At 43.4% G+C, this 25,927-nt stretch overlaps 2 protein-coding genes across 2 annotated transcripts in view; one reads left to right on the forward strand and one right to left on the reverse strand.

Moving 5' to 3' along the window:
* The first annotated feature begins 2,009 nt into the window (after positions 1-2,009).
* Positions 2,010-6,529, forward strand: LOC118337441 (putative E3 ubiquitin-protein ligase UBR7). Its single transcript, XM_035674484.1, has 11 exons — positions 2,010-2,223; positions 2,521-2,657; positions 2,780-2,840; positions 2,939-3,034; positions 3,123-3,176; positions 3,302-3,407; positions 3,525-3,664; positions 5,027-5,221; positions 5,373-5,529; positions 5,661-5,722; positions 5,946-6,529. Exons 1-11 carry the CDS (start codon positions 2,107-2,109, stop codon positions 6,027-6,029), a joined length of 1,209 nt encoding a protein of 402 aa, XP_035530377.1. The 5' UTR covers positions 2,010-2,106; the 3' UTR covers positions 6,030-6,529.
* Positions 6,530-6,592: 63 nt separating this feature from the next.
* The window catches only part of btbd7 (BTB (POZ) domain containing 7), a 20,198-nt gene continuing 863 nt past the window's right edge, over positions 6,593-25,927 (reverse strand). The window contains exons 2-12 of the mRNA XM_035674483.1: positions 20,660-20,887; positions 18,097-18,849; positions 17,679-18,059; positions 13,065-13,273; positions 12,426-12,501; positions 11,863-12,023; positions 11,605-11,748; positions 10,968-11,157; positions 10,670-10,848; positions 10,039-10,443; positions 6,593-9,900 (exon numbers count right to left, since the gene is read on the reverse strand). Of these exons, the coding sequence (XP_035530376.1) occupies positions 9,127-9,900; positions 10,039-10,443; positions 10,670-10,848; positions 10,968-11,157; positions 11,605-11,748; positions 11,863-12,023; positions 12,426-12,501; positions 13,065-13,273; positions 17,679-18,059; positions 18,097-18,849; positions 20,660-20,741 (3,354 nt within the window). The 5' untranslated portion in view covers positions 20,742-20,887 and the 3' untranslated portion in view covers positions 6,593-9,126. The remainder of the gene's footprint in view (positions 9,901-10,038; positions 10,444-10,669; positions 10,849-10,967; positions 11,158-11,604; positions 11,749-11,862; positions 12,024-12,425; positions 12,502-13,064; positions 13,274-17,678; positions 18,060-18,096; positions 18,850-20,659; positions 20,888-25,927) is intronic.

Below are 25,927 nucleotides of genomic sequence, written 5' to 3' on the forward strand. Positions count from 1 at the left end.
GGAGGGGGGATATGGTTAAAGGGAGACCTAAATTATGTAACAAAAGGGATGATGTTCAAACTCAGTAAAGATATGTGATACAAAAACGGATTATATTATTTTTAATTACTAGTATTTATTATTATTTAGACTGGTAGCTGGAGAGGTGCCAGTTTCACCTCCTGTGCTCTGCCGTGGTGCCCTTGAGCAAGGCAACCTTACCCCGAAACCTGCTCATGGGGCGCTGCTAACGTGGCAGCCCCATCACTCCACCATCTCTCGTCATATGTCCACATGTTTATGAAGTGTGCATTTCAGTGTGTGTGTATAAAAAAGAGTGAAAAACTTAATTTCCCCTAGGGGATCAATAAAAGTACATCTTCTTCTTCTTCTTCTTCTTCTTCTTCTTCTTCTATAAGACTATTCATATATGTCATGAGTGCCACCTCTTTGAAAGGTAGTTATACAACCTTGTGCTATAATGACAAATATATTTTCCTTGATTTCTTGATTTTGATAATTATGCCCCTGTTGGAGTTCTATTCATCAATATACGAAATAAATACATAAATAAATGTCATTCAAAAGACTTCAAAAGAAGATTCTGAATGCCTAAAAAATGCCATTTTGAAAAACAAAACAAAACGAATATTTCAAAAATACACAACAGCACAGTCCCCAGCACAGACCAATTTCCAATCCGACTTCTATCTACCACCAGGACAGGTAGGCTTATATGTTACATCTTAACCTTTAATAATATTATATTTACTTTTAATTAATAATATATTTGATGTCTTGTGTAACTTGTTTCTATTGTGAGAATATGCCTCATGTTAACTGCATGTCACCATGAGAAGGACTGGCCAACATATCCTGTCAATATAACAGTTAGTTAAAGCTGCAGTAGGTAACTTTTATGTGAATAACATTTTGTCATATTTACTGAAACTTTCACTATATCCTGACAGTAGTAACGTTAGATGAGACAGATAATCTGTGAAAAAGTTGTACAGTATCGGCTTCCTCTGGCTCATTATAGGGCTCCTGATGGCATTTGCAAGAATCCACCTGGCCTGAATAAAAACAACCAATCAGAGCTAAGAAAGATAGTTGATTGTTGAGTCTCATCAAATACAAACAGATGCTTTGAAACCCTGGGAATGAGACTCAACATTCAACTATGTTTTTTATATCTTTCTCAGTTCTAATTGGTTGTTTTCATCCAGGCCTCTTGGATTCTTGCAAATGCCATTGGGAGCACTAGAACAAGCAGAGGAACTAGATTTTTCCACAGTCTGTGAGGATACAGTGAACATTTCAGCAAATATGACAAAAAGTTATTTTTGTAAAAGTTACCTACTGCAGCTTTAATACAGATGTATCATACCATCACAGTCTTAAAGCCAGTTTAATGCAACCAATGTATGAAGTCCTGTACTTTGTGAACTGTCTATGTGAATGCAGCTACAGTTTTGAATGATGTGTCCTGGTCTTAATAATGCTATCTGCGTAAACTGAAATCACTGCTGGAAATAAAATGTTATTGAATGCTAGTCAGAGATTTATGATCCCGGTCTTATGACGTTAACTAGTTACTGGGGAAGGTTTGTGCAGCAGGTCCACTTAAATAAAACCCTGAATGCCCCATTCTGACCATTAATAACTAAATAATAAATAAACCTTTGGCTGGTATTCATCCTTTCTATTTGGTAATAACAATCAATAATAATAATACATACTTAATAGGTTGATCCTGTGCAGATCCTTCTCTGGAAGTGGTCATATCAGTGTTTACACATGAATAGCTCTAGTCTAGAAATCATGATCAACCATTAATTTATAACCATTTGTTACAACTTTTAACTTTCAATTAAAAGTGATAACCTGAATAAATCAATAAGTAAGTAAATCGATTGAAACCATATATAAATAAATAAATAAATATAAAATTAAATGTATGATTAAATAGAAACATGTACCCGACGTAGAGGGGCAGTAAGCTACGTCACTTCCTGCACGTGGTCGCGGCCCAAATTCCCGCCCGGAACCGTCGTTTGTCAACACTGTTGTGCTGCTCAGCCCCTCTGTGTCTTTGTGTCCTCTTCACCCTCTTTTATTATCAGAATGGCAACAAGTAAAGACGACGCAGACATCGAAGATATTCTCGCCAACGAGGAGGAGCTGGAGAGGGCTCTGTGTGTGCTGGCTGGGAGCGACCCAGAAAACTGCTCCTATTCCCGGGTAAGAACACCTTCCTGCACCGCCATCGCCGCCGGTCCGATCCCAAACACAAGGACTGACATTTTAAGATGTAGCATTGTGTGTTAATTGTTAATAAATCACATGCAAGCATTAGTGTTCTGTTGTAGTTCCTAAAGGCCACTCAAGAGTGAGTCCTTTTGTTTGGTATCACTGCAGTATATCTAATGTACCCTGATTGTTTAATAGAGAAAACCAGTAGTCCTTATTCAAGGGGGCATGGTATTAAAAGTGTATATACTGCAGTATAATTACTGCCTCCTGTGTTTGTGCTTACAGGGTTATGTGAAGAGACAGGCTGTATTTGCCTGCAACACCTGCACCCCCAGTGCTGCAGAGCCTGCTGGGATTTGTCTGGCCTGTGCCAATAAATGCCACGATGGACATGATATCTTTGATTACTTTATACCATTAAGGTGTTATTATTTCAAATTTTTTGTTTTTTAGACAATAACATCTGATACCAGTTAGATTCCACTATTTACTTGATAATTTTTTCATAAATTTCTGTTTCTTTGTTGTTGTTTTTTTTCTTTAGAAATTTTCGCTGCGATTGTGGAAATAGCAAGTTTGGGGAATTCAAGTGCCAACTAACTCCTGTGAGTCCTCTGGTTTTAATAATATTTCTTATTGAATCTGTGTGTGTCTGCTGTTCACGTTCTGATTGTTGAAGCTATTCTGTCTCTTGTACTTTCAGACTAAAGATGAGGAAAACATTAGAAATCAATACAATCACAACTTCAGTGGCTGCTATTGCACGTGTGACCGTCCGTACCCAGACACAGACGACCAGGTACTCCTTCTATTTTTATCTCTGGGATGAAATCTACTGTTTTTGTTTGTCTGTCACTACACAAAACACCTTTTTAATTACCCCATAGGCTAACGATGAGATGATTCAGTGTGTCGTCTGTGAGGATTGGTTTCATAGCAGGGTAAGATAAGTGATGTTGTTGAAATTAAATGCTTTATGAGCACTTCTTTGATTTTGATTTAAATTTTATTTATTTATTTACTACTATAAACCTTCTTCTGTGGTCATTTTGTTTGTCTTTCACAGCACATGGGCTGCACTGTAGTGGAACCTGAGGAGCTGCAAGAGATGGTATGCGAGGCCTGCATGAACAAGGTTCCTTTCTTGTGGACGTATGCTGCGCACTTTGCAGGTAATAGTTTAAGAGTTGCTTGTCACAGGCAGCAAAGGCCAACTCATATGTGCTTTGCATACATTTAACAATAAAACCCAGAGAGAGTCATTTTCCCTGTTGCCTTTACCCCTTTAGTACCACCTGTGATCAGCGTCAGTCATCCTGAGGAGGAGGCACAAGTCGATGTGGAGGAAGGAGCAGAAAAGCAGGAAGACTCTGAGCCCTGTCAGAGTGGGAATGAGGAACCGTCCACCAGTGCTGAGCACACAAAGCAGGTGAGGAACAGTGCTTATAAGGGCTGCCTCTATTTATATTGTGCATGGAGGGTTTTCCATATGTAGAGCTAAAACAGACAGTGGGGACTTAAAGTGAACAGCAAACCCTACTGAATCAGTGCTGGTGCTGCATTCACGTCATATGGGATGGCTGATAAAGATGGGAAAGATTCCTGTGTCAGCGACTTCCAAGCATTCACGTCATCAGACAACTTAAGGCATTTGACTGATTAGAGAGTTGGTTGGTCCATTGATAGTATAACAGTATATCCATAAAACTGTGTTAAATTACATGGAACGACTGTTTGCATGTTTGTTTGGTTTTCTGGCATTTTCATATTATAAAGTTGAATATATCTGAGCCTTCAGAAAATCCTGAGTTTCCCCATCGCAGTTGCTACTTGGATTTGATGCGATCGGCATTTAGTCGGAAACTTGTAATTAGTGGTAATTACAGTAATTCCTGTATGGCAGGAATGCAGCATCATCACACTCCACTAACCCTGCACAAAAGCGCATGTACCAGAGATAAGAAGAAACATAAATTTAGGTTTCCTCTTGCTACTTATCCATTCATAGATTTGGTTGTTTTTACCTTAAGATGTGCACATGGTTGATTTTATTTGTTTATTTTAAGAATCAATGTTTCCTAAATTAATGTCACTTGTCTTGTACCCATACTATAAAAGCAGAGATTGATTAAAAAAAGTAGCACATTCAGTGTTTTGATTTATTATTAAAAAGCACATTATAAAATAAACTGCTTTGTACCTCTGGCTCAGTTTGTCACTGGGCATTGTCTACACGGTAAATAAACTAACAAAAGGCTGAGTGAGCATTGTGTGTATCCATGTTGACAGGTGCTTCCTAAATATGTAGTATGGTGAGTTCAGTTTACTTGTCTGTGTGTACCCTCCTTCATAAAGTGGAAACCATCCACACTGTGTAATGAAGGGCTTTGTTAGGAAAGGGGCTCTAGTGTTCACTGTGCACATTCCTTCTGTGGCAGCGAATGTGTTTTTGTTGCCACAAGATGGGGCTGGAGGGTAATGAGCAGATTATAAAGCAGGCTCCAGCTCCTGTTAACGTGCTTTCCCCTCCTCTGGGTAATTAGAGGAGAAATGACCCATGAGGCACTGCTTCTCCTGCTCTGTAGACTGCTTTGGCCAGGCTTCACAGGACAGCTTACTGTAAACTGGTGAGTTTCATCAGCCAATCATCTCATCGTGTCAGTCGCCTTGGGACTACCCTGGATGTGTGCAATGCTGTGTGCGGATATGTTTTACAGAAGCCCAGGTGTTATAATCCTGCCAGTTGGACACAGTGACTCACCCCATTATATGTTGTTATTGTGTATCTTAGGAAGCGGCAAACAGGAGTTCTCCTTGCAAACGGACTCATGAGGAAATGACGGGCAGCCCTACAAAAGCCATGACTAAAACTACAGTGTGCAGGCTGAAGGAGCTGCAGGTCCAGGGGCTGGAGAGGCTGAGGCAGGGAGCCGTGCTCTGGCCTTACAGTTGGCGCTCCGAGCTCTGCACCTGCACAGGCTGCAAGGTAGTCCACAAATACCACATGATAATGTAGGATTTGGCACAAGAAAGCCACTTTACAGGTGTTGGCTCTACATGTGATCCTGAATCATGTTATTGTGTACTTAGGTGTCTTTTTTTTTTTTAATGGTTCTCTGTGTTGCATTGGTGCACAGAAAGCCTACGTGGCTGCCGAGGTGCAGTTTCTTATGGATCAGTCTGACACCATTCTGGCCTACGAGAACAAAGGCTTGGACGAGCCATTTGGGCAGCACCCGCTGATGGCACTGACGAACTCAATGGACCGCGTGCAACAGCTGGAGGTCATTTACGGTGAGCATGGGGAGGGCTGAAGGGGAAGATGTGGGGTCAGTTTTCTTCCAAGGATGTAATCATGTAAGGTGAAATTTATGGGGGATGCGATTAATGGATTGAGAGTAATTAATCGTGTGCTCTTCCCTCAGGTGTCAACGAGATGACAACTGCGATCACTGCATTTTTAGACCAGTGTGTTGCTGAAGGAAAGGTGAGAAATGGATGTCTGAGTGCAAATGTAGTCAGGACGGCTAGAATTAAACATAGAACATATGAGTGGTTGATCCATCCATTAGTATTTACTTCTTTACCCAAATTATTGGTCTCATTTTACACGATGAATGTGCAGTTTTGCAGTCAAGAATCATGTTTAATGTATGCCTTTTTTTCCTTCCTCTAAATCTCAAATCTGAACCATTCTTTAACTCTATCAGACAGTCACTGCCGAAGCCGTACATCAGTTGTTCGAGGAGCTGCGGGCGAGAAAAAGACGCAGAACCAATGCAGGATACCAGTAACAAGGAGGCCATGCTGCTATCATATGGTGCTTTGAATGTATGTGTAACTTTGAAGGTGACCCTTTGTCTTTGCTGAATAAAGGGCTTCTTGCTGAAACCAATGTGATCCTAAAGCTTGAACAGTTAGTGCAAAGAGTTCCGACTTGCAGTTACTGTAGTAAAGACTTACTTCTACAGTGAAAGATTGTGAGTTCTGGGTTTACAGTGTCATTCATACTGATTTATAATGATGCCTTAATTTATACATTTACTTGAAACATTTAGAGTGCTGAAACACAATTCAGCACTCTTTTGTCTGCTTTAAAATGATTAAATCGTCCTGCTGTGATGTTATGACAGTATTTCACATGAACATGATGCCGCCATGTGTATTCTGGTGTATGTCCAGTATGTCACTTTCAGCTAAATGCCAGTGTGTTTTAATTGTTTTCTGGTGGCGGCCAGTTAAAACAAACTTGTTTGTAAAAGTAATGTGAATAAATATTACTGATTTATGTGGATTTGTGTTCTAAATAAAGTTATAACATGTTTCTAGTGCAGAAAACAACCCAACTGAGAACAGATGAATTTTCATAATATCAAACCACTTTATTTTGAGGATGCCCAAGTTGACCACTGTTATGCACCTTTTGAGGCGACAGTAGAAAAATAGATTCAGTGAAACTAAATGCAACTTAATATCAATCTACAAACATGTTTTCTAGAATACCATACAAGTACAACGTACCTGTTAATTCAACACAAGCAATCACACATTTCAGATGGTTCAATTTCAAAAAGGTGCTAAATAACACTATGTACACAAAACGAGCTACATGAGATTTCAGAGAATTATTTGATGCAGGCTGGTAAGCTGGTAGAAAAGAGCTTGCATAGACATCAAAGTCACTTCTCCAATAAAAGCCCAGCCGCAGGCAGGGGAAGGCACTGACTTCTCTACAGCAAAGAGCAAAAACAAGGGATTTTATTCAATGGAACATTGTCCTGGAAAATAAAACAACTACCCAACATGAACATGGGGAGGAATCTGGAGTTTGCATTTTTTCCCCATGAAGCAACCTAGATGGAAAATGATTTTTCTGTTTGGCAACTTCATCACTGCTAAGCTGAGAGCTAATGTCTTCAGATCCTCTACATATTCCTGTCACTTTGAAAGTAAAAGGAAAATAGGGGGGGAAAAAAACATCTACAAACATGGTAATCCACACCACCTACAACATTGAACAAACTGCCCTAATGCATAACATTTAAGAACAAAATAGATTCTGAGACACAATCTTTATGTTTTATACCACACATTCTTAGTGAGATTTCATGACAAAGACAAGTACACAGTGTTGTCCACTACAGTAAAAACACAAACCTTCAACGACCACTAAAATGTGATAGAAACCATTAAAAATTCATCAGAACATGTGGAACTCAATTCATTATATACAATTTCCATTGGAGATATGAGCCAGCAATCGCCAACTTCTCTTCAATATAAGATTCCTTTTGTTCGAAATTCATTTGTTCTTTTTCCCTTCAGCTGACAGACAGGTGGCTCCTACAGTGCAACGATAATCGTATGTGAGGTTGTATCCCAGCTGCTGGCTGTAACAGGCTTTTAATGTGTGCACTTGCAGGGTTCTGGAGCTACAACTGCCGTGGCTTTTTTAACAGTTTATTTAACAGTATCGACACTTGCTATGCAGGGCCACAATTTCCCATGAGGTGGCGAGATGGAGGCCTGGTGTATATACATGATTTTAGTATTTGGGTTCAGTGAAATCCACCTCTACCGTCCAGAAAAACTGCAGTGAATGTGTCCGTGGTGAACAGTCAAATAAGCAATTAACAGGGGTATACAATGACATCATACTTAATTGAATAAAGGTAACTAAAACTGAATATTCCAAGCACTGGTTAAGGCTTTAGATTTGATTACTTGATGCTATTGGATTAAACAGAACAAAAAGGGAGCTCTAGCGTGCAGCCACTCTCCGATATGTACAAACAGACCTGACTAAAGATGGGAGTGTACAGTACTGAGATTGTCTAAACACCTGTGTGTATCAAAGTTATCCCCGCACACAGACACACGCACACACACCTGTTCCAGCTGAAAAACCAACAAACCCCCAGCACTTGATCACTGTGCGTCAGTTGCCATGGCACCCCTATATTTTCCCACTGTATCTCAGTAATGAACCTGCCCGCGATCCTCCCCACCCCTCCTCTCTGAAAATGCCAGGCTTCTGCCTCTAAGCTAGACACTCAGAGCCTGTGATAGTTTAAGCCTGACACAATTATCAGACTGGGTTACAGGAGAATGATGAGCTCTGATGACCTACTTCCTGTGAGATCCAATTCCTGCTTTGTGTGACCAAGCGTTGGCCCATTACTCATCAGCACTGCAGAACCAGGGCCAGAAGGGGAAAACTAGTCAGGTGGGTTGCTATAGGCATGCTACAGGAAGAAATGGAAATACAAGTAATGGGAGGAAAAGAATACAGCCAGATGAATTTACATATGATTTTATCACAATACTCTGCCCCAGACTGAGTGCCACTGTTTGCTTGTGTAAATTGAGATTCCTATCCTGCCATCTTTCCATTCTATGCTGAAAATAATCAAGAGACAACAGAACCTATGAATATAGTCTTTGTTAAACCTTCAGTTCATAACTGAGCTACATCTAGTGTTGTGACCTCCTCGTGCAGGATTCACACAGCGTAGAGCCAACCTCTCTTTACAATCAAACTCAAGAAACCTATCCATCCCAGTAGAGCCTGAGTCATCCTCTAAACCAGCAGGACTAGGCAGGCTTGCAAAGATCAATTACAAGCATCAACAAATAACCCACAGCTCTTACTCTTTCCATACTTTGACTGTGTGATGGATAGCACAGTGTGATAGAGGTAGGACAAAAGGACAGATCCTATAAATAGCAACCATCGACCCCCCTTTTCCCTGCTCCTCTCAAACACACACACACACACACACACACATATATATGCAGGCACACATTTAATGCTTTGCCATCCACTGTGATAGACAGCCACTCATCACGCTTTCCCTTTTCTTAACTCAACCCCCTGGTCCTCAACTGGGGTTAAAGTGCAGATTTCTTATAAGGGTAGTCAGGCTTGCTGGGTGACCTGCGGTCTCTGGCGATCTCCTCACTGACACTGTTCCTGTGAGGCTGCTGGTGGGGTACCAGGCCTGATGATTCTCCAGATACAACCATCTCCTCCGGGGCATCTCTAGGTCCTGTGTGCCTCTCCTCATAGCTGTCCATGTTCCCACTGGGCGACCGTAAATGGCCTAAGCCATGAGTCAGGTCTGTCTCATTTGATCGCCCCCTTGGGATGTGTCCCATCCTAGGCTGGGCCCCAGAGGGGCTGGCAAGGACTCCATCATGCCTCTGAGAGGTCATACTGAGGACATCCAGACGCAGTGGGTCTGGGGCAGTCCGTCCCTGCGGGTGGCCCTGGGACTGAGAGTCAGAAATGTAGGGGGGTGGATAAGAGCTGGAGGGGGTGCAGCTGTGGCTGTAGAGGTCTGGTCCTGCAAAGGAGGGCAGGGGGTGAGTGGAGGTTGGGGTCGCAGGTCGGCAGGAGAAGTCATACAGATCAGGGAACTCGGCTTGAGCCTCCAGCTTGGGTTCAGGAGCGTGTCTCTTACAGGAGTGGCCATGTCCAGGCCCATGGCTGTGGCTGAGACGGACCGAAGGGCAGGGCCCATGGGGCAGATGGTGGCCTGGGGGGCCCATTGGGCTGTGAGGGCCTTCCCTGTCCATCTCCATGTGCTGCTCCCTCAGGGACATGACCGAGACACCCAGTGCGATGTCAGGCATGAACTCCCTCATAACAGGCTCCATGCTCATCTGCATCGGAAAACAGATACAAATGTGTGAAGTTACCTGGCAAACAAGCTATTCATGATCCCATGTACAAACCATGAAGCCCGCATTTGAATAAACAAAAAAGTAGCACAAGGATTCTAGGAAGTAACATGCACTCACCGCTTGCCGGTCTAAAAGTAAAGCTCGGCCCATAGCCTGTGGGTTGGTGCAGTCTGGGGGCTGGGGCCTGGGCGCAGAGGAGTAGTCTGAGCTGCCATGCTTGGTCACTGCATGGCGCTGGATCAGGGTGCGGTTGCAAGGATAGGAGAAGGAGCGGGTGGGGGTCGGCATGGGCACACGAGGTCGCCAGGCACCCTTGAGCTGAGCATGGCTGGGTGTGGCAGGAGGGTGGTATGGGGGAGGTGGAGGAGGTAGGGGAGGGTGGAAGCCTGCTACCCCTTCCAGCTCTGTGAACATGCTATCCATGGCTGGGCTGCTGTTTACCCGACACCGACCCACCTGGCGCAAAGCCAGTATTGGACTCTCATCTCCAAACCGTTCATCGGGGAAGAACTTATATGGGTTCTGAAAAACAAAACACAGGAGCTAGATAAGTTTGTATTAATTCTGGTGTTGACAGAGCAAACCCTATTTTAAGGTTTTTCTTAAGATTTATCTGCCTGTGGTTGTTCAAGGTCTGCTGCATTACCAGGGTCTGTGTGTCCTCAGCCTTAATGTCCCTGTTAGTATCCGAGCCTTAGCCATCTTATCCCCCTCTAACCCCTGCGGACAAACTCTGCTTTCTGCTAACCTGCAGTAGCTCAGTGGCTCCGTCTGCCAGACCAAACTCCCTCAGCACCCGCAGCTGCAGCTCGTAGCTGACGGTGGCTCCTTCACCACAGTTGAGGGCATATGCTCGCTGGACCTGCTCTGTGTGTCTCAGTTCCTGCAGCCTCCGGATCATCTCCTTTACCACTGACAGCTGAGGCACTGAAAGATGCACACAATACAAACACGTACATCAGTTTTCACAGTCACAGTACTCGAGCAGTTTGGATATTTGCTGACATGTGTGCCGGTTTCTGGTCATTGCACGACAATTTTCATACCTGGAATTTCGTTGGCCACAACCGATGGAGCTGTGGTTGAGTTGCTTGCCATTTGCTGGTGACTGATCATGTGACAGCACTGAGGCACAGCGTTGTTGACCATGTAGAGTGTGTCTGGGACGTTGGACATGCGCACTAATCGCAAACGCACCAGGTCCGTCTGCTCCACCATCATTTCATCAAGCACAGACTGAGGTAGACAGGAAAGGGCAAGTTAGACCAGAACTTCCAAAAAAATAAAAGTCCTATGTGCAACTCAAGGACACAGAGAGGGTTTGCAGATTAGTTCCACTTGATTGACACTTCATCTAATAATGACTCTCTCTGCTCTAGGGATATGTTCATAAATATTCATAGCCCTGGGAAGGCATATAAGTTATTAGGAAAAGTGTGCAAATGGACATAAATTGAATTTCAGTCAAGATGATGGAGGCAACTATTAAAAAATGGTGAGTATGCATAGAAACAACTGGGCACGGATTATTTTAGCACGTCTGAGCTATGAACAGGTCCACAAATTTGAGTCTGTCCTCTTCACAGAACCTCCCTCTTTGATGATAGCTATATGGGACACAAATAATCCACTGCTTTCTACGTTGTCTGGAAGCTCCATTAATCACAAGTGAATGAGCCATACCTTAGCCTCTTCCACATAAGGAGAGAAGAGGCGGGGGCGCACATAGATGCCAGCGTTCTTCTGCCTTAACCAGGCATTGGCTTTCCCCCCCTCAGCTGTGGGCAGCATGTCTGAGGGAGGGGTGCTTATCAACCCCCTTTTAAGCTGTGGAGAGGGTGAAGAATTTGTATCAATTCTTAGTTTATGAAGGTCACAATGACTCAGGTATCTGCTCGTATGCACACAGCAGCTGAGAAAAGGCAGACAAGGACTACTGACCGCGTCAGTGAGGACGTCACTGTTGGGAGGTAAGATGTGCTCAGTTCGGATGAAGGGCAAGAGGGGAGACAGGATCTCCTTTAGCTCCTCCACATCAAGGTCTCTCCTTTTCACTCCCCGCTTGTTTACGCTGTGGGCTGTGCCGCTCAACAGGTTGGGTTCTGGGTAAATTAGGACATGGATGGCCATTAGCAGCTTTTTAATATAATGCATATAACCATGACTATTGACGTAACTATGATAATGCTTTTAAGCTGCTGGCTATATTTCACATTGTTCAGGCAATTTCAATTTAATAAATTATGGATAAATACTGCATTGCCTGCCGTGTGGTTTAGCTTCCTAAAGCAGGTTGCTAGTCTATACAATATGATGACTTGACCATAAACCCTACCTAAGACAAGCCCAATCACTATGGAGGCCACTTCTTGCTGACCTTGGTAAAGTTTGGCTCCTTTATGTAATGCTTTTAAGTGTATTTTGGAGGCCCTGGTAAGTGGGTAATTTCCTCACAGCCATTAGGGGGGCTGCTTAGAGGGTAATTATAGACTGTATTATCTTACCCCTGTCTGCCATCCTCTTAATAAGCTGCTGCTCGCCCCACTTAACAACATACTTGAGAATGTCCTGTTCACTCGCCTGTGAATGAGACCAAGATACAGAGAAAGAGAAAGACAGAGAGAGAGATATAGGGCAGGGTGAAAGAAAGACACAGAAGTATTATTAGGACAAGGTTAGATATTGTCGAGGACAAAACGGGGGAAGCAGTTAAATGAGGATGAGGTGAAAATGCAATATGTTCAGGCGGTGTCCCAGCAAAGCTCAGGCCTGGTTGGTTTGTTTGTGTTGTTCGATTACAACACTTCACCTCAACCATCTGGTCTGATGCCAGACGAGCTTGGCAGTGCAAATGACAGCTCAGCTTTGATTAGGTTCTGGGTTTGAAGGGATTTCTCTCCAGGGAATGGTGTTACTCAACTCTGGAGACCCTGAGTGTCATTGGTGTGTGTGTGTGTGTGTACACGCATTTAGTGTGTGGTTAAGACAGAGCTCGTGTGTATTTGCTGTATTTTCACCAAGAAATCATTGTGAACAAGTCAGGCACCCATTACTTATACTTCACACCAGAAAATGTATCTTACACATTGTGAGATGTCATTAAGAGTGACAACAGGTTGAGAGGTGATGCTCTGTTTCCTTACCTGTAGGTAGTCAGACTGAATTGCACTGAGAAGGTGCTCCTTGCTAAGCTCGTAGAGAACATCTGAGGTGACAACCTGACTGAACTCCTCGCAGAGGAAGTGCATGGCTTGCCTGTGGACCCACTTGGAGCCGTATGGCTGAGAGCTCCACTTGAGGATGGGGACGAGTGAGTCCAGAGAGAGGCTTTCCACAACGATGTCCTCACAGCCTGGGAGAGATAGACAAGCAATTCATACGTTGATATTCAATCAGGTCTCTCTCTATGGCACGAATGTTATCATGTTCTAAAACAGATATTAAGCCCAGCAATATAATACTACAACAAAAGCTAAAAGAAAAGAACTACAATTGAATATTGTTTAACTGAATGATTATTGTAATACAAGAGGTAATTCTGCAGCCACTGCCATCAGTAGTTTTGACTCGTAATTACTGACCCAGGGAGTCTCCCCTGCCTAGCCCCCACATCCTCCTTGCTGCGTTTCCTAAATCAGAGCACATACCAGAACAGCAGGCAGTGGTTTAACTCTGTAACACACCAACCCACAGAAATGCCTTTGATACCTTGATGTGTTTCAGTCTCAAGCTGCCTCCTCTTAACTGTGATGAGTAAACACGGCAGCCTGAGGAAATGTGCTGCCAGTGCACGAGCACACACACTTTGCAAATGTGTAAACACTTGGGTGCATAAATCAAAAATGCATTAAAAAGCCACAGAAGGCTTAGGGAATTATGTACCTGCTGCTCTAGCCATTTTTAAAAACAGGGCTAAGTTATGAAAATTCAGCCAACACTGGCACTCAAACTCACACTTATTCTAAGAGGGATCCATTTAGGCAGAATTAAACCCCCTAACATTCACTCAGATTAACATATGATTGGCTAGGTCAAGCTATCTATGCCGAACCCCAACACACCAGAGCGTCAGAGGCTCTTATTCTCAGCCTCTCTCTGATCAATAATGTTCAATACAAAACGGACATCCATGGAGATAAAGCCAGACTGACTGACGTCCAGTTAGAGCTGCTCTGAAGTGAAACACAAGCTAGCCAACTTCCTCATTCCAGGCCATCCTGTCCATCAGCTCTTGGCTGGGCCAGTAGCGACGCTCCTCTGGGAAACTCTTATCTTAAACTAGAAGATCTAAGCTGCCTTTCCACCCCCCCAAAACCACCACTTTGGACATCCACTCTGGGAAACTGGACACCAGACTTGAGAGTGATGGCTCCAGCGATGCTTTTGAAACTTCAGCTTTATATCTGTCCAAGCACAGCTCACATATTTAAGATGAATACATATACACACACAGGCAGTAATGTACATGCACATACACACGCACTTATGATGCACTTCCCCTTTTGGGAGTCTAGAGTTTAATAGCAAGTTAGAGAAATGCAAATCAGACACCCGCAGTGTTGTAAACGAAGGGTGGAAATCCTGCATCGTTAAGAAGACAGATGAAGTTGAAATGTGGACCCAGGCACTTTGCCTTTTTTATCTGCTATAAACAGACTGAAAGAGGGAATGGATTCCCAACATCTGTGCCTCCGTTTGCACCACTTGTCCCTGTGCTGTCTGTCTTCGTAGAAAGTGCTTTCGCTCACATCAGTCTTTCACCTTTGCATCTTTGCCCTCTCCTAAAAGGAGACACACAGGCACACATGCACAAAAGGCAGACAATTCCCTACTTGGGACCAGTGGCACAGGAAAGCAAACAGCTCTGCTCTGTGTTAGCCCATTAGAATTCACAGCGACAGCCAGTCTTTTAAAACGCAGCACTTTTATTATGAGCTGGAGATTAGAATCAGCATTATATCTAATACTAACCCGTCTCCCCTTCTCTCCACGGGTGGTACAACACATTCACTGGAGCTTAGTCGACTGACAAGAATATCAACACAACAGCAGGGACAGCAATAGCCAGCTCTACACTACATCAAGGACGTATGCATTTTGTCTTGCTGTTATTATTTGAAGCTCTGTGTTTATGGAGTATGCAGTCTCCAAAGCCACTTAAAACATCAACTGCACTCAAAGGCCTGTAAACAAGCCTGTGGATGTAAATCATGTCTTATGACCACTCAAGGACTGGGACTTCAGTCAAACACAAATGCAGTCAAACCAAAAGCAAGACAGGGCGATGAAAGCGCTGGTCAGTCAGTGAGCATGGAGGTATAACAGAGCACATGCTGAAACCACACCAACTGATTATTATCTCTGTGGTGCACTTGAAAAATTAATAAGGCTTTTAATATTGGTTGCTATTTGAGTGAGATGAAGTCATAAAGGGATACAGATCTCGAGAATTAATAAGAACAAATGACAGAGCTCAACTGCACCACAGAAAGCCACTATAGGCCAAAACCTCACACAGCCAGAGGGCAGCAGTTGAGGAGCACAGGAGACAGTGTGACAAATGAGAAGGCCATCTCCATATGAAACCCCTGACGTAAGCCTCTCTGCTGACTTCTGAAGAGACGTGAAAGCTTCTGAAGTCTCCCGTGGTGGGACGGAGTCAGACTAATTTCTCAATTCGTAATCAATTCACAGAAGCCTGGGCGGTTTGACACTTTGGAGTGTGTACGATTTTTTAAAAATAAGTGTGAGAAATGGCATAAAAGCGAGCTCTCCAAAGGGTAATAACAGGAAGTTGCAAAATAGACAAATAGAGGGGGACTTGGGATAAAATGACACCGGGTCAACCTCAACCATCTCACCACATTCCACATTGAGGTTTCATGGGAACTGATTAGAGTGGTGCAGCACAGTGGGAGAGGGAGGAGAGGGGATAAAAATACCCAAGAGTAGGGGCTTGGTGAGAGGGGGGGATGGGAAGGAAGAGGAGGTGATGGGTGCGTGGGGATGACACTGTTTGCCTGTCGCGGCTTAAGCTGCCACAATGACCCCCGAGAGTGACACTAGAGCTCGAGGGGTGGGAGGTGGTGTCCAACCAGCTGTGTGTATGGTGATGGTGTACTGCGCTATTCAAATCATTGCACAGGTCTTAAAAAGGTGATTGGCCCTTCAATCAATACAGTAAATTCAGCAACTTCCCACAACTAATCCTGCGCTTTTGAAAGATTTTACACAGGCTTGCTTATGTTGTGGAGTGTATTGTGTCCCAGAAATGTCTGAAGTTGTCCGTATAGCTCTTTGTTGTCATTTTCAAGCTTAAATAGTCAAACCCACACACTGAAATTTCATGATGTACTATATTGGTACTAAATAGTGTATTTCAGTGTGAATTTGCACTAGAAGATTTTTTAAAGAGCTGCAATATATACTTACTGATACTATACATTTGTAGTGATTTTTTATAAATCTGTATTATTATAGCATACACAGATGCTCCAACTCTTCCGAGTATGTTGTGTCTGCAGCTGCTTCACAGTAAAAGCCTTTCAGCCACAGATAATCTGATGAAAGCAAGGGTGTGTCACTAGAGAGCTTTTACTGTAAAAACAGTTTCATTGAAGTGTTTCGAGCCACAACAAACTATACGGAGTGTATTTTGAATATGTTGACTATTAGCGTAACTTGGTGTTTTAAATTGAAAATAACAGTTTTGATTTCATTACACAGCCTGAGGCAGTGAAATTGTACTCTTAAATCGTTTAATTTCAGTATTTGACAAACTTATTCCCATCATCGTGGCTCCATGAAAGATAAGATGGTTATAGGATATGATAACTGTTGAGTCATACAACCTCTCTAGATCCACACAGTCATGACAGGCGGGCCAAATGCAGTCTGTTTTGTGTGCAGTTAAAATAGACTGCTTCAAGTATTGGATATCACAGAAGGTATTCTGATTTAAAGTGTGTTTGAAACTGAACAGCACTCAAATGTGCCAGTCTAAACCATGGCTGTAACCTTCGGCATGTTACTGGAGTCACTCTGACACAGTGGCAAGAGTCAAAAAGACAGCGTCATCTGAGAAAAGATAAACCAGTGACGAAGTAGACGACCAGTGACGAGTTGCTGACAGAAGCTCAGATGTACCGCATGTATCAGACAGTAAGCTGTCTGCCCCTGGAGACACAGACAAACCCTCCAGCCTATATCAATCTGTTACTGGCAGCCGCAGCTCTAACACTCATCGCAGTCAGCCAAGCTGTTTAACACTTGACTGGTCTACACAGCCATATTGCACATATGCCAACATATGCACAATGTATTTTAATAGAAAGGGTAGAATATTTGAATGAGTGTGAAACCCATAATTTGAATGCATGGAAGGAGAGGTTAAAATGGGTCTGAGTCTTGAGGCATTAATTCACCAAAAATCTGCCAGATATAACAAAATACAACTCATTTTATTGAATCCACTGAAACCAACACTATAATTCTGACAGCCCGGACTGACAAATTAACTTTGAATTTCATGGTAAATGCTATCCAACTATATTATTAGAGGCAGGATTGAGGATTTAAAACAATTTGTCCTAGCTGAGAAATTTTTTAGTGAACACATTGAGGAATGTAACCAAACTAAATCATGAGGCTCAAAAGCGGAGCTGGACAATTAAACAAATTTATCGCATTTATTGAAACATTATTAATCTTTTATTGTCCTAAATTTAAATGCAAATATGTGTGTGATTATGACCAACCTTGAGCCAGCATACTGAACTCCAAGAACAGAGCGATGTGGTACAGCTCCATGGCCTCCTCAGTGCGTGTGCTGGCTCCACGGCCCCCAGACACCAGGGCTTGCACCTCGCCGAGGCTTCCCGCTGAAGGGCTGCCCCGCAGCACGAGCCCGAGCTCCACAACATCTGTGTACATGCAGTGGAGAATAACCTGCACGTATTTACGTGGGATGATGGACTCATCCAGAACTATGCGAGTGGGTGTCTGCAATGTGCGCTCTGTCATTTCCTCTCCTGTGCGAATGCGCCTCTGCAAAAGGTTTCTAAAGAAAGGGGATCGTGCTGAGAGGATAGCTTTATGAGCCCTAAGGTCCTCATCTGGGGTCCCGGGGCACCCGCTGCCTCCTGAGCCCCCAATTGGTGCGGNNGCCTCCTGAGCCCCCAATTGGTGCGGCAGCCACAGCCCCTCGCTCATTGCAGCTCTCGATCATCTCAGAGTCTGTGGAGAAGCTGAGCAGAGCGTCGTAGTAACACATGTAGTCAAACAAGCCCTTCATATCAGCCTCAAGGGAGTTGGGCGTACCAAACTCCTCACTGAGTTGCACCAGTACATCCACATTCTGCAGCCTGGTATCTTCTGCTCCGCCCACCCCAAACTCCCCAGTGTACAGGTAGTGAAGTAGGGCAGAGAACATGGGCACATCAATGCCTGCTGTCTCAATGTCCATGAGGACCTCTGCACCATAGCCAGGGGATGAGGACAGCAGAGTCTTAAAAAAGGGGCAGCGGGCAGCCAGGATGGCTCTGTGAGCTGGGAAGCAAGTACCCTGGAAGATGAGGTCCACATCAGTGCAGTACTTATGCTGGTAGAGCGCAGCCAGATCCCGCTGCAAGCTGGGTGCCTCAGCACGTGCCAGGCTGGCCTGGAAACTCAGCTCCTTGAGGGCTGCTGTGCCCTCATATTCCTCCACCAGAGCGTTTGTGTCCCGGACATCCCACCCTGACAAAAGCTCCCGCATCTGCCGCGCATGATCTGCTGAGCGGCTGGACTTCCTCCTTTTGATGAACCTCCGCTTGAGGGTCGCCAGACCAAGGCTCTTCTTCTTCCGGTCCGTGGGCCTCTCATGGCCATGCTCCAGGCTGTATAGCTTAGACTCCCAGCCATATCCCTGCTGAGAGTAGGACGACGTCCCTGGAATGAACACACAATGAAGGTTAGATTCATAAAAAGTAAAACAAAAAAAATCCTAAAATATGCTGGATATTAAGTAAGAAACCTCTCGAATTTTCTGGAATAACTATGACAGTTTTTCTTAAATATTTCCTGAAAAATAGTATTTTGGTGAGACATTTAATTTCCTAACCCCAATACCAGTTCACTCTTGAGGCCAGACTGCCAGAAACACAATCTGCCTCTAGCACCCCTGTGGTGTGGCCAGCTCCGCCAGGCCAAGCACACACTATCCTGATCCAACTACCAAAGCACTTGGATCTAGATCGACAGCAGAAAAAAAAGAAAACCCAGACAGAATCTCTTTATTTTGTTTTGTTTTAGACCAAACCATGTTTCCTCTCAGACTGAGAACCAATTAGCTCATAGAAGACTTTGTCCTGCTTTCTGCTTCTCAATGAACTTCAGTCCATTCGCATACTTGGGCCCAATCAATTACACTAAATAGCAGTTGTCTTTGGCTTGAAAGACAGGACTCGTACGTCAGAGGAACCTCTGCCAAGGAGATCCTTTCTGCCTGCCCTTCTCTCAGCATCCATCAGTGTGACCCAAATAGTAATCATTCTAACACTGTGAATCATCTGTGGCCCAGGCCAGCTCAACCAAGCAAATAGAGCTCAGAGTAAACCTCAGAGGTCTCAGGGGCTGCAGAGATAATTTGGCTCCTTTAACAATACTTTCGCTTTCAGGAAGACGTCTACAAAAACCTCGGAGGCAAAGTCATTTCAAAAGTGAAATAAACAATTTCCTTAGGACAGATTAATTTAAATTCATCTCTGAAGCAGTTCTCCAAACTCTCTGGCAACTGAGGGGAAGAAGGGAAGGACCATAAACCATAAAGACAAATTGTTTATATTTTAGGAGTAACAAATAGGTCTTCTAACATGCCTCATAATAGACCACCAATCAAAAACAGTACTTAAATATAAGCAATACAGAGTGCAATCATGTATACAAGTAACAGACATAAACAGAACTTATATGTCAGTTTCACAGAAATATGCTAGCTGTGGTACAACGGTGCTCTCTGACAATGACATCTGCTGAAATTGGAACAAAATCCAAAGGTCTCACACTGTAGCTGTCATGCCATTCAGTAGAAAAATGTGACAGCCCAACAAGCAGCCTATAGCTGGTCACAGGGGCAAGAATCATGAGATTAGCTCCCATCCTGTCTGATAGCCAGCAGCCCTATCATAATCACATCACACCACAAGCACATAGTAACAACAAAGCTAAGAAGAGCAAGACTGCAAGGCTGGTACTTTGTATGGTAGAAGTTACTTTTAAACTCTGACAGCAAATACATAATGTGATTTTGGTTGACCGCCCACGGTTGGACAAAAAAAAAAAAAAGTTTATTTGCATAAAATCCATATGGCACAGAAAAGTAGATGCACTGCAGATGTAAATTGCTTTTAATGCATTTGTGTCTATTGAATCGATGGTGCGGCTCAAGAGCTTTCGTGCTCAAAAAAATATTCACCTCTTGCACCATTAGTTGTCATGGAAGCAGGTTAATCTAAAGTGTGAGTTTGGCCATGCTAGATCCCCATTGTGCTTGTAGCAGGGATGCACAGTGCCAAAGTGGGTTCAGGAATACAGCTTTAACATTTCACTTCAGCTCAAAAAAAGAATGGGAAAGTTATGTTGAGTTATTTTATCATTTGCTAGCTGAAAAAAAATACAGAAAAATCCATCAGAGCTGACTTTGTGTTAACGGTGCAACTGATCACAACGCTCTTAATTTAACCAAAGATAAATTACATACCTATAAAAGTCTGCTGCGCCTGTGCATTTCCCCCTATGCGTGGGGAGCATGAGTGTGGATAGCTGGACCCATTGGCACCCATCCTCACTTCTCTTCACTTTCTATTTGGGGGTCCCCCCTCTTGCTGAGTCATTCTGCTCAGACAACGTATTCCTCGCGATCCTCAGTCGTGGGTCAGCCACGGATCCTCTGAAGCGTCCTCAGAGCCCGGGGCCGAGCCTGCCATGCCTGGGAGGAGGAAGATGAAAGACGACAGAAAGAACAGTAGGAGAGATGTTTAAGTCAAAGAGTGAATGCTTTTTTAAATGTTGCTGACTAACATCTCACAGGGATTACAACATGATGAGTTTGGACTGTTTGGTCAAAGATAATGAATGGCCAGGGGCGTCAATGTTAAGGAAGCTGAACAGGGAGGGACATCTATTACTATCTATCACACTGTTTCAGTCACATTGATTTCAGTGCAATCATGAATCATCGCTGCCGTGGCAATTTTACAGGCCTGAAATTTACTCTTTTTTTTTTAGAGTGGCAGTCTTTCTCATAAGACTGTGTTAAGGCTTCTATCTATAATCTTCAACGGTGACTTAGGTTAACAGAGACTCCCTCTGCTCGGCCCTCAGGAAACACGGACAGGCAGTCAACAACAAATCTAATGCAGATGTACGGCGGAGATACAACCCACTCCTCCTTTGCCCATCTTAACCATTTTAATCGTTTAAACATTTGTAGTCTAATGAATAATTTGGATGTTTTTCCAGCTCAGTGTGGATATATTTGTGCAGTGTATAATTAAACTGTAGTTTCAGTGAAAATTCATTAACCAAGGTCATATCAATTACAGCCGAGCAGCTTAGTATTACATTCTCATTTAATTTCTATTCAAGTATCTCTAAGCGGGTTTTCAAACTTTGGATGTCTATTTAGTTCACGTCAGTACAGTCTGACTAAGCACTGCATCATTGCTATGATAGCTTTCGTTGCTTAACAGCAGTGTTGATGGTAAGTGTCTCATGTGAATGCATTCCTAGTAAATTATGAGACATAGAGTTGGGAAATATGACAATACAAACGACCGTCTGAGAGTTTGCCATGCCATTAATACGGCGGTTGCTTAATACTAATTAATATTAATTGGATAAGCCAAAAACAGACTTTTTTATCTGGCTGTTTTGTCCATTAATAATTTCTAGACACACTTTTTTCACAGAAGATATCTGAACAGTTTAGGCATAAAGAATAAAATGAATGATGGCTGAATCACACATTTGCATGAGTTTCAGGGTCCTGGCATTGTGCACGCTTACTCACTCAGATACTTCAATAGAACAGAGCCATTGTTAATGTTATTAGTAACACCTGCACTTTTCCTGCTATGACAAGTCAAAAAGTCCTCTGTGACAAAAGCATTTATACACACCTTGTGATATAAAATTACATATACCCTGATCAGATTCTGTTTTTTGTGGTTTTTTGCTCCCTCCTTTGTATTATCACTGGCTACAATCTAACAGAAAACAGGGCACCTCGTTAATTAAGCTCATATTCAAACCATCAGGCTATGAATTACAACCTGAGTATATCTGGCTTGATTTCTACCAGCAAGTAGATCAAAGATCAACATTGTTTTGATTATTTTCCAAACAACTTCTCAATTTTCCATGCCACTTACAATTTATACCCTTTAATAAACATTATTAAGAGACTTGGAAAAGTCCTTCTCATTGCGCTGCACTTTTAAAAGAATCAATATTTATAAAAACAGTCATATACACATTTCGTCCAAGACCAGACGGAGAGCCGGAGTGTGATAGAGATCCGTTTTATCTCAGCCTGCTAGTTTTTCCTGCCTACCGTACTAATAAATCATTGTGTCTGCCCCTGTAGAGCAGCACTCCACAGCCTCCCAAGGGTTCAATGGAAAACCACAGCCTCTTACTCCACGCACAAAAATACTCACCAAGCAGTCACACTGGAGCACCCCCAATAAAAATGTTGGTTGATCTTTATTTCATTAGACTGCTTTAAATAAGCCCCATCTTCATAGGGAATTCATTTGGACAAAATTAGAAATTGAATTTGAATATGTAGGAGAGAGGAGGAAGCCCCTGAGATATATACTGTCTTGTTTACAAAAGAAGGTGGTTTAGGGGGGGTGGTCCTCAAAGGAGCACAGCAGAGGCAGAATAAAACAAAGCAACCGACACATCAATTGAACAATACGCTGACTCCCAGCTAGGCAAACTCACAGCTTTAACTCATTCAAATGAGTGAACCAAATTTAACTTCAGCTGCAGTGCAGAATTCTAAAAGCATAATTTAGGACAGCTATTTCCTTGAGACCTGACTCACGCCATTCAATAAGAAGCATCTCTGCCATAATCTCTCTGATGTCGAACATTAAGACACTTTTCTGCACTTTAGACTGAGACAGTGTGCTGCTCTGTTGGGCTCGGGCAGGGAGCAGAGGAGGGCAGTGCCACAGACGAGGGGGGGGGAGAGGCAGACGCCGGCCGAGCTGGACTATACGTCCCTAATGAGAGGTGACAGCAGACACTCCCTGCCCCCACCTCTCTCTCTCTCTCTCTCCACATACAAACATACGCAGCCTTTCAAACCGCTCACCCTGCTTACGTTCGTGGTTTGCATCATTTTATTTCATTTAAATCAGCCACGTGCGGAGGTTTAAAAGACAGTCTCTCACAAAACATTACCATACAAAAATGCTTGGCGCAAGAACAGGTGTTGTGCAGGTGATGTATTATTCAAATGACAGTCAAGGCACTTTATCAATCATTTATGTGGATTTCCTCATCATGGTTGGATAAAGAGGGAAGCAGTAGGTATCTGGGTTTCCTTTCCAGGCAGCAACCCCAAATTTCAACAGCATGTTTTAATTATTTCAGTGCAGGTTTTGACCAAAGTTCTGCTAATGTAATGCACAAATCCAACATTTTGAATCAAAGTGACAGCGGTAATGAAGCCACAGCGGCACGACAAGACTTCGACGATCAAAAGTGATGTGAAGAATTACTCGGGCAGTGTAGCAGATGATTAAGAAATTCACATTTCCGGCAAAAAGAAATCTAAGTGCTGTGTTCTCCGTTGGTCCCACCGAGCATCATGTGAATAAAATGATAAAATCACCACCTTTTGACAGTAATCTTTGTTGTTAGCCTCAATGACACAGGCCCTAATCTTCTGAAGAAGAGCAATCATTGTGCCAGTATCAGGTCTTCATGAAAGGGCAGAAACTCTAAAAACAGCAAAATACATCCCCCAAACACTTTCCTGTCTGAAATGACACGGTAGCTGCAGAGTGCTCTATAGATGTGTCAAAGCTCTGCAATATAATTTCTTCAACAGGGAATTTCCATTAGCCCATTGCGGGCATTATCTCATGAAGTCCCATCACACCGGTCGCTGAAGAAATGTAGATAAATGACTTTCTTGACTCGCATACAAAGAAAAAGAAAGCTGCAGGCCTTGTCCAATTAAAATAAAAAAAAAACACAATCAAATTAAGTCAACTAATCCCTTGTCATAATTGCAGTTTCTAATATGTTTGGGAGGATATAAGTAAAAAAGAAAGTTTGCTGTCACAAAAGCTGTTAAATGACCTGTGGGGAGAGTCGGCCATAATGCGCTTTGCTAACCAAGCCGGACAGAAATACTGCTTCAGAGAGTAATTATAGACCGTTTGACTCGTTGGATATTTGATACAATCAGAGGGTCATATTAAGCAATGCAGCAGTGAGCAGGAACCAGAACTTTCTACCGGAGTGACCTCCACGGTATCGACGCGTCTGCACACGTCGTACAGGAGGATGTGCAAGAGGAATACGGACCGCAGGTGGAAAGAAAACAGCAGAAATCACCTCCTCAAAACAACAATGATGTCATTTTTTGTCTGAAATGATAGCGGAGAGAGAGGGAATTCGGTGGCGGAGCAGACTGCTTACCTCTGCAGTGTTTTTGCCAATCAGGTCAATCAGTATAGCAGTTAATCAGGCCATTCGGCTGATTACAGGCTCTGCCAGGAGAGCTACAGGAAACTACAGGAATCAGAACAGGCTAGAAAGAGCAACACACTGAAATGACAGAGACGGATAGAGGGAACAAAAGTCCCCACAATGATGACTCATGGTGGGCAGCCTCTGGATTAGCCTGTGTCAACCAACGATATGAACCGTACTGCTGCATATTTGACATTTCACGGGCTCTGTTGTCAGCTGATTGTAATTTATTTGCTCCGGAGGCCGCGGCACACTAACCAAAAGGTGGATATCACACACAAATCATCCACGTGATCTTTTCTTTTAGGCCTTTGGGTGAAAACACGATGGCACTTAAAGTGACAACGAATGAACGGATGAATGACAAGCTCTAGGTCAGCTCGCAAAACAACCCTGAACAGGGGCCATCTTCTCAATAAAGAAATGTTAAGTGTGCACACACTAATGGCTATACAAACACAGCCCGGCAGCCAGTCTCAGTGGGATGAATGGCAGCCCAGGAAACAATAAGTGCTTATTTTAAGTGAGTTGTCAATGCTCCTTGTTGAGTTCTCCATCCAACTGGCCAGAGTAAACAGCGTTCAGGCCAAAGTCCGGCTCAGTCGCAGCTACTCTGCTGCAAGGACTTGCAAGCTCACGGCCTTTAATGCCATGTCATGGACTTCTGAGCATGTAACTCCAATAATTACATGTAATTATCCGACCCTGGAGCACCGACACAAATACTTCACCTGGTAAAATGACAGACCTCAATGCTGAAGAGGTGCAGTGAACGCACACCACCCCCCCTCCCAAAAAATGAAAAGGCAGAAAAGACACTCGCACACTTTGAGAGGAAGGCAGGGTGTGCAGACTTTCAGTGAGATTACCACAGGATTATCACAGTGTGCATATGGCTCCTCGGCACTTAAATAGGTGGTGACACCAGCAAATATCATATACATCGGCGGAGAAGCCTCTTGGGATTGCAACACAGAAAGGATTGTTTGGGTGGGTTAGGCATGATGAGAATGTAGACAGGATACCTGCACAGCTCCGCAATTACAGACCTCCACATTTATACTGGATATCATTTGACTACTGGAAATGACTATACGACTTTAACACGCCAATAAACCCTTATCCACAAGTAGGCTAGTGATTGCAATAGATGACAGGCCACATTGTTGCCATAGGACAACCGATCAACAACTATCTGACACAGAGGCAATAAACAGCAACATGTAGGTTGATCCGCAAAGTAAAAAAAAAA

The sequence above is a fragment of the Morone saxatilis genome, unplaced genomic scaffold (genome assembly GCF_004916995.1).
Source record: "Morone saxatilis isolate NCDOM2014 unplaced genomic scaffold, NCSU_SB_2.0 Contig3, whole genome shotgun sequence".
NCBI lineage: Eukaryota > Metazoa > Chordata > Actinopteri > Moronidae > Morone > Morone saxatilis.

What these genes read in the sequence shown, in the direction of transcription:
- LOC118337441 (XM_035674484.1), top strand. Translation starts at nt 2,107, where the DNA reads ATGGCAACAAGTAAAGACGACGCAGACATCGAAGATATTCTCGCCAAC. An exon ending in AGGATTGGTTTCATAGCAGG is followed by an intron (nt 3,177 to 3,301) that starts GTAAGATAAGTG and finishes TGTCTTTCACAG; the next exon opens with CACATGGGCTGCACTGTAGT. An exon ending in GTATGCTGCGCACTTTGCAG is followed by an intron (nt 3,408 to 3,524) that starts GTAATAGTTTAA and finishes TTACCCCTTTAG; the next exon opens with TACCACCTGTGATCAGCGTC.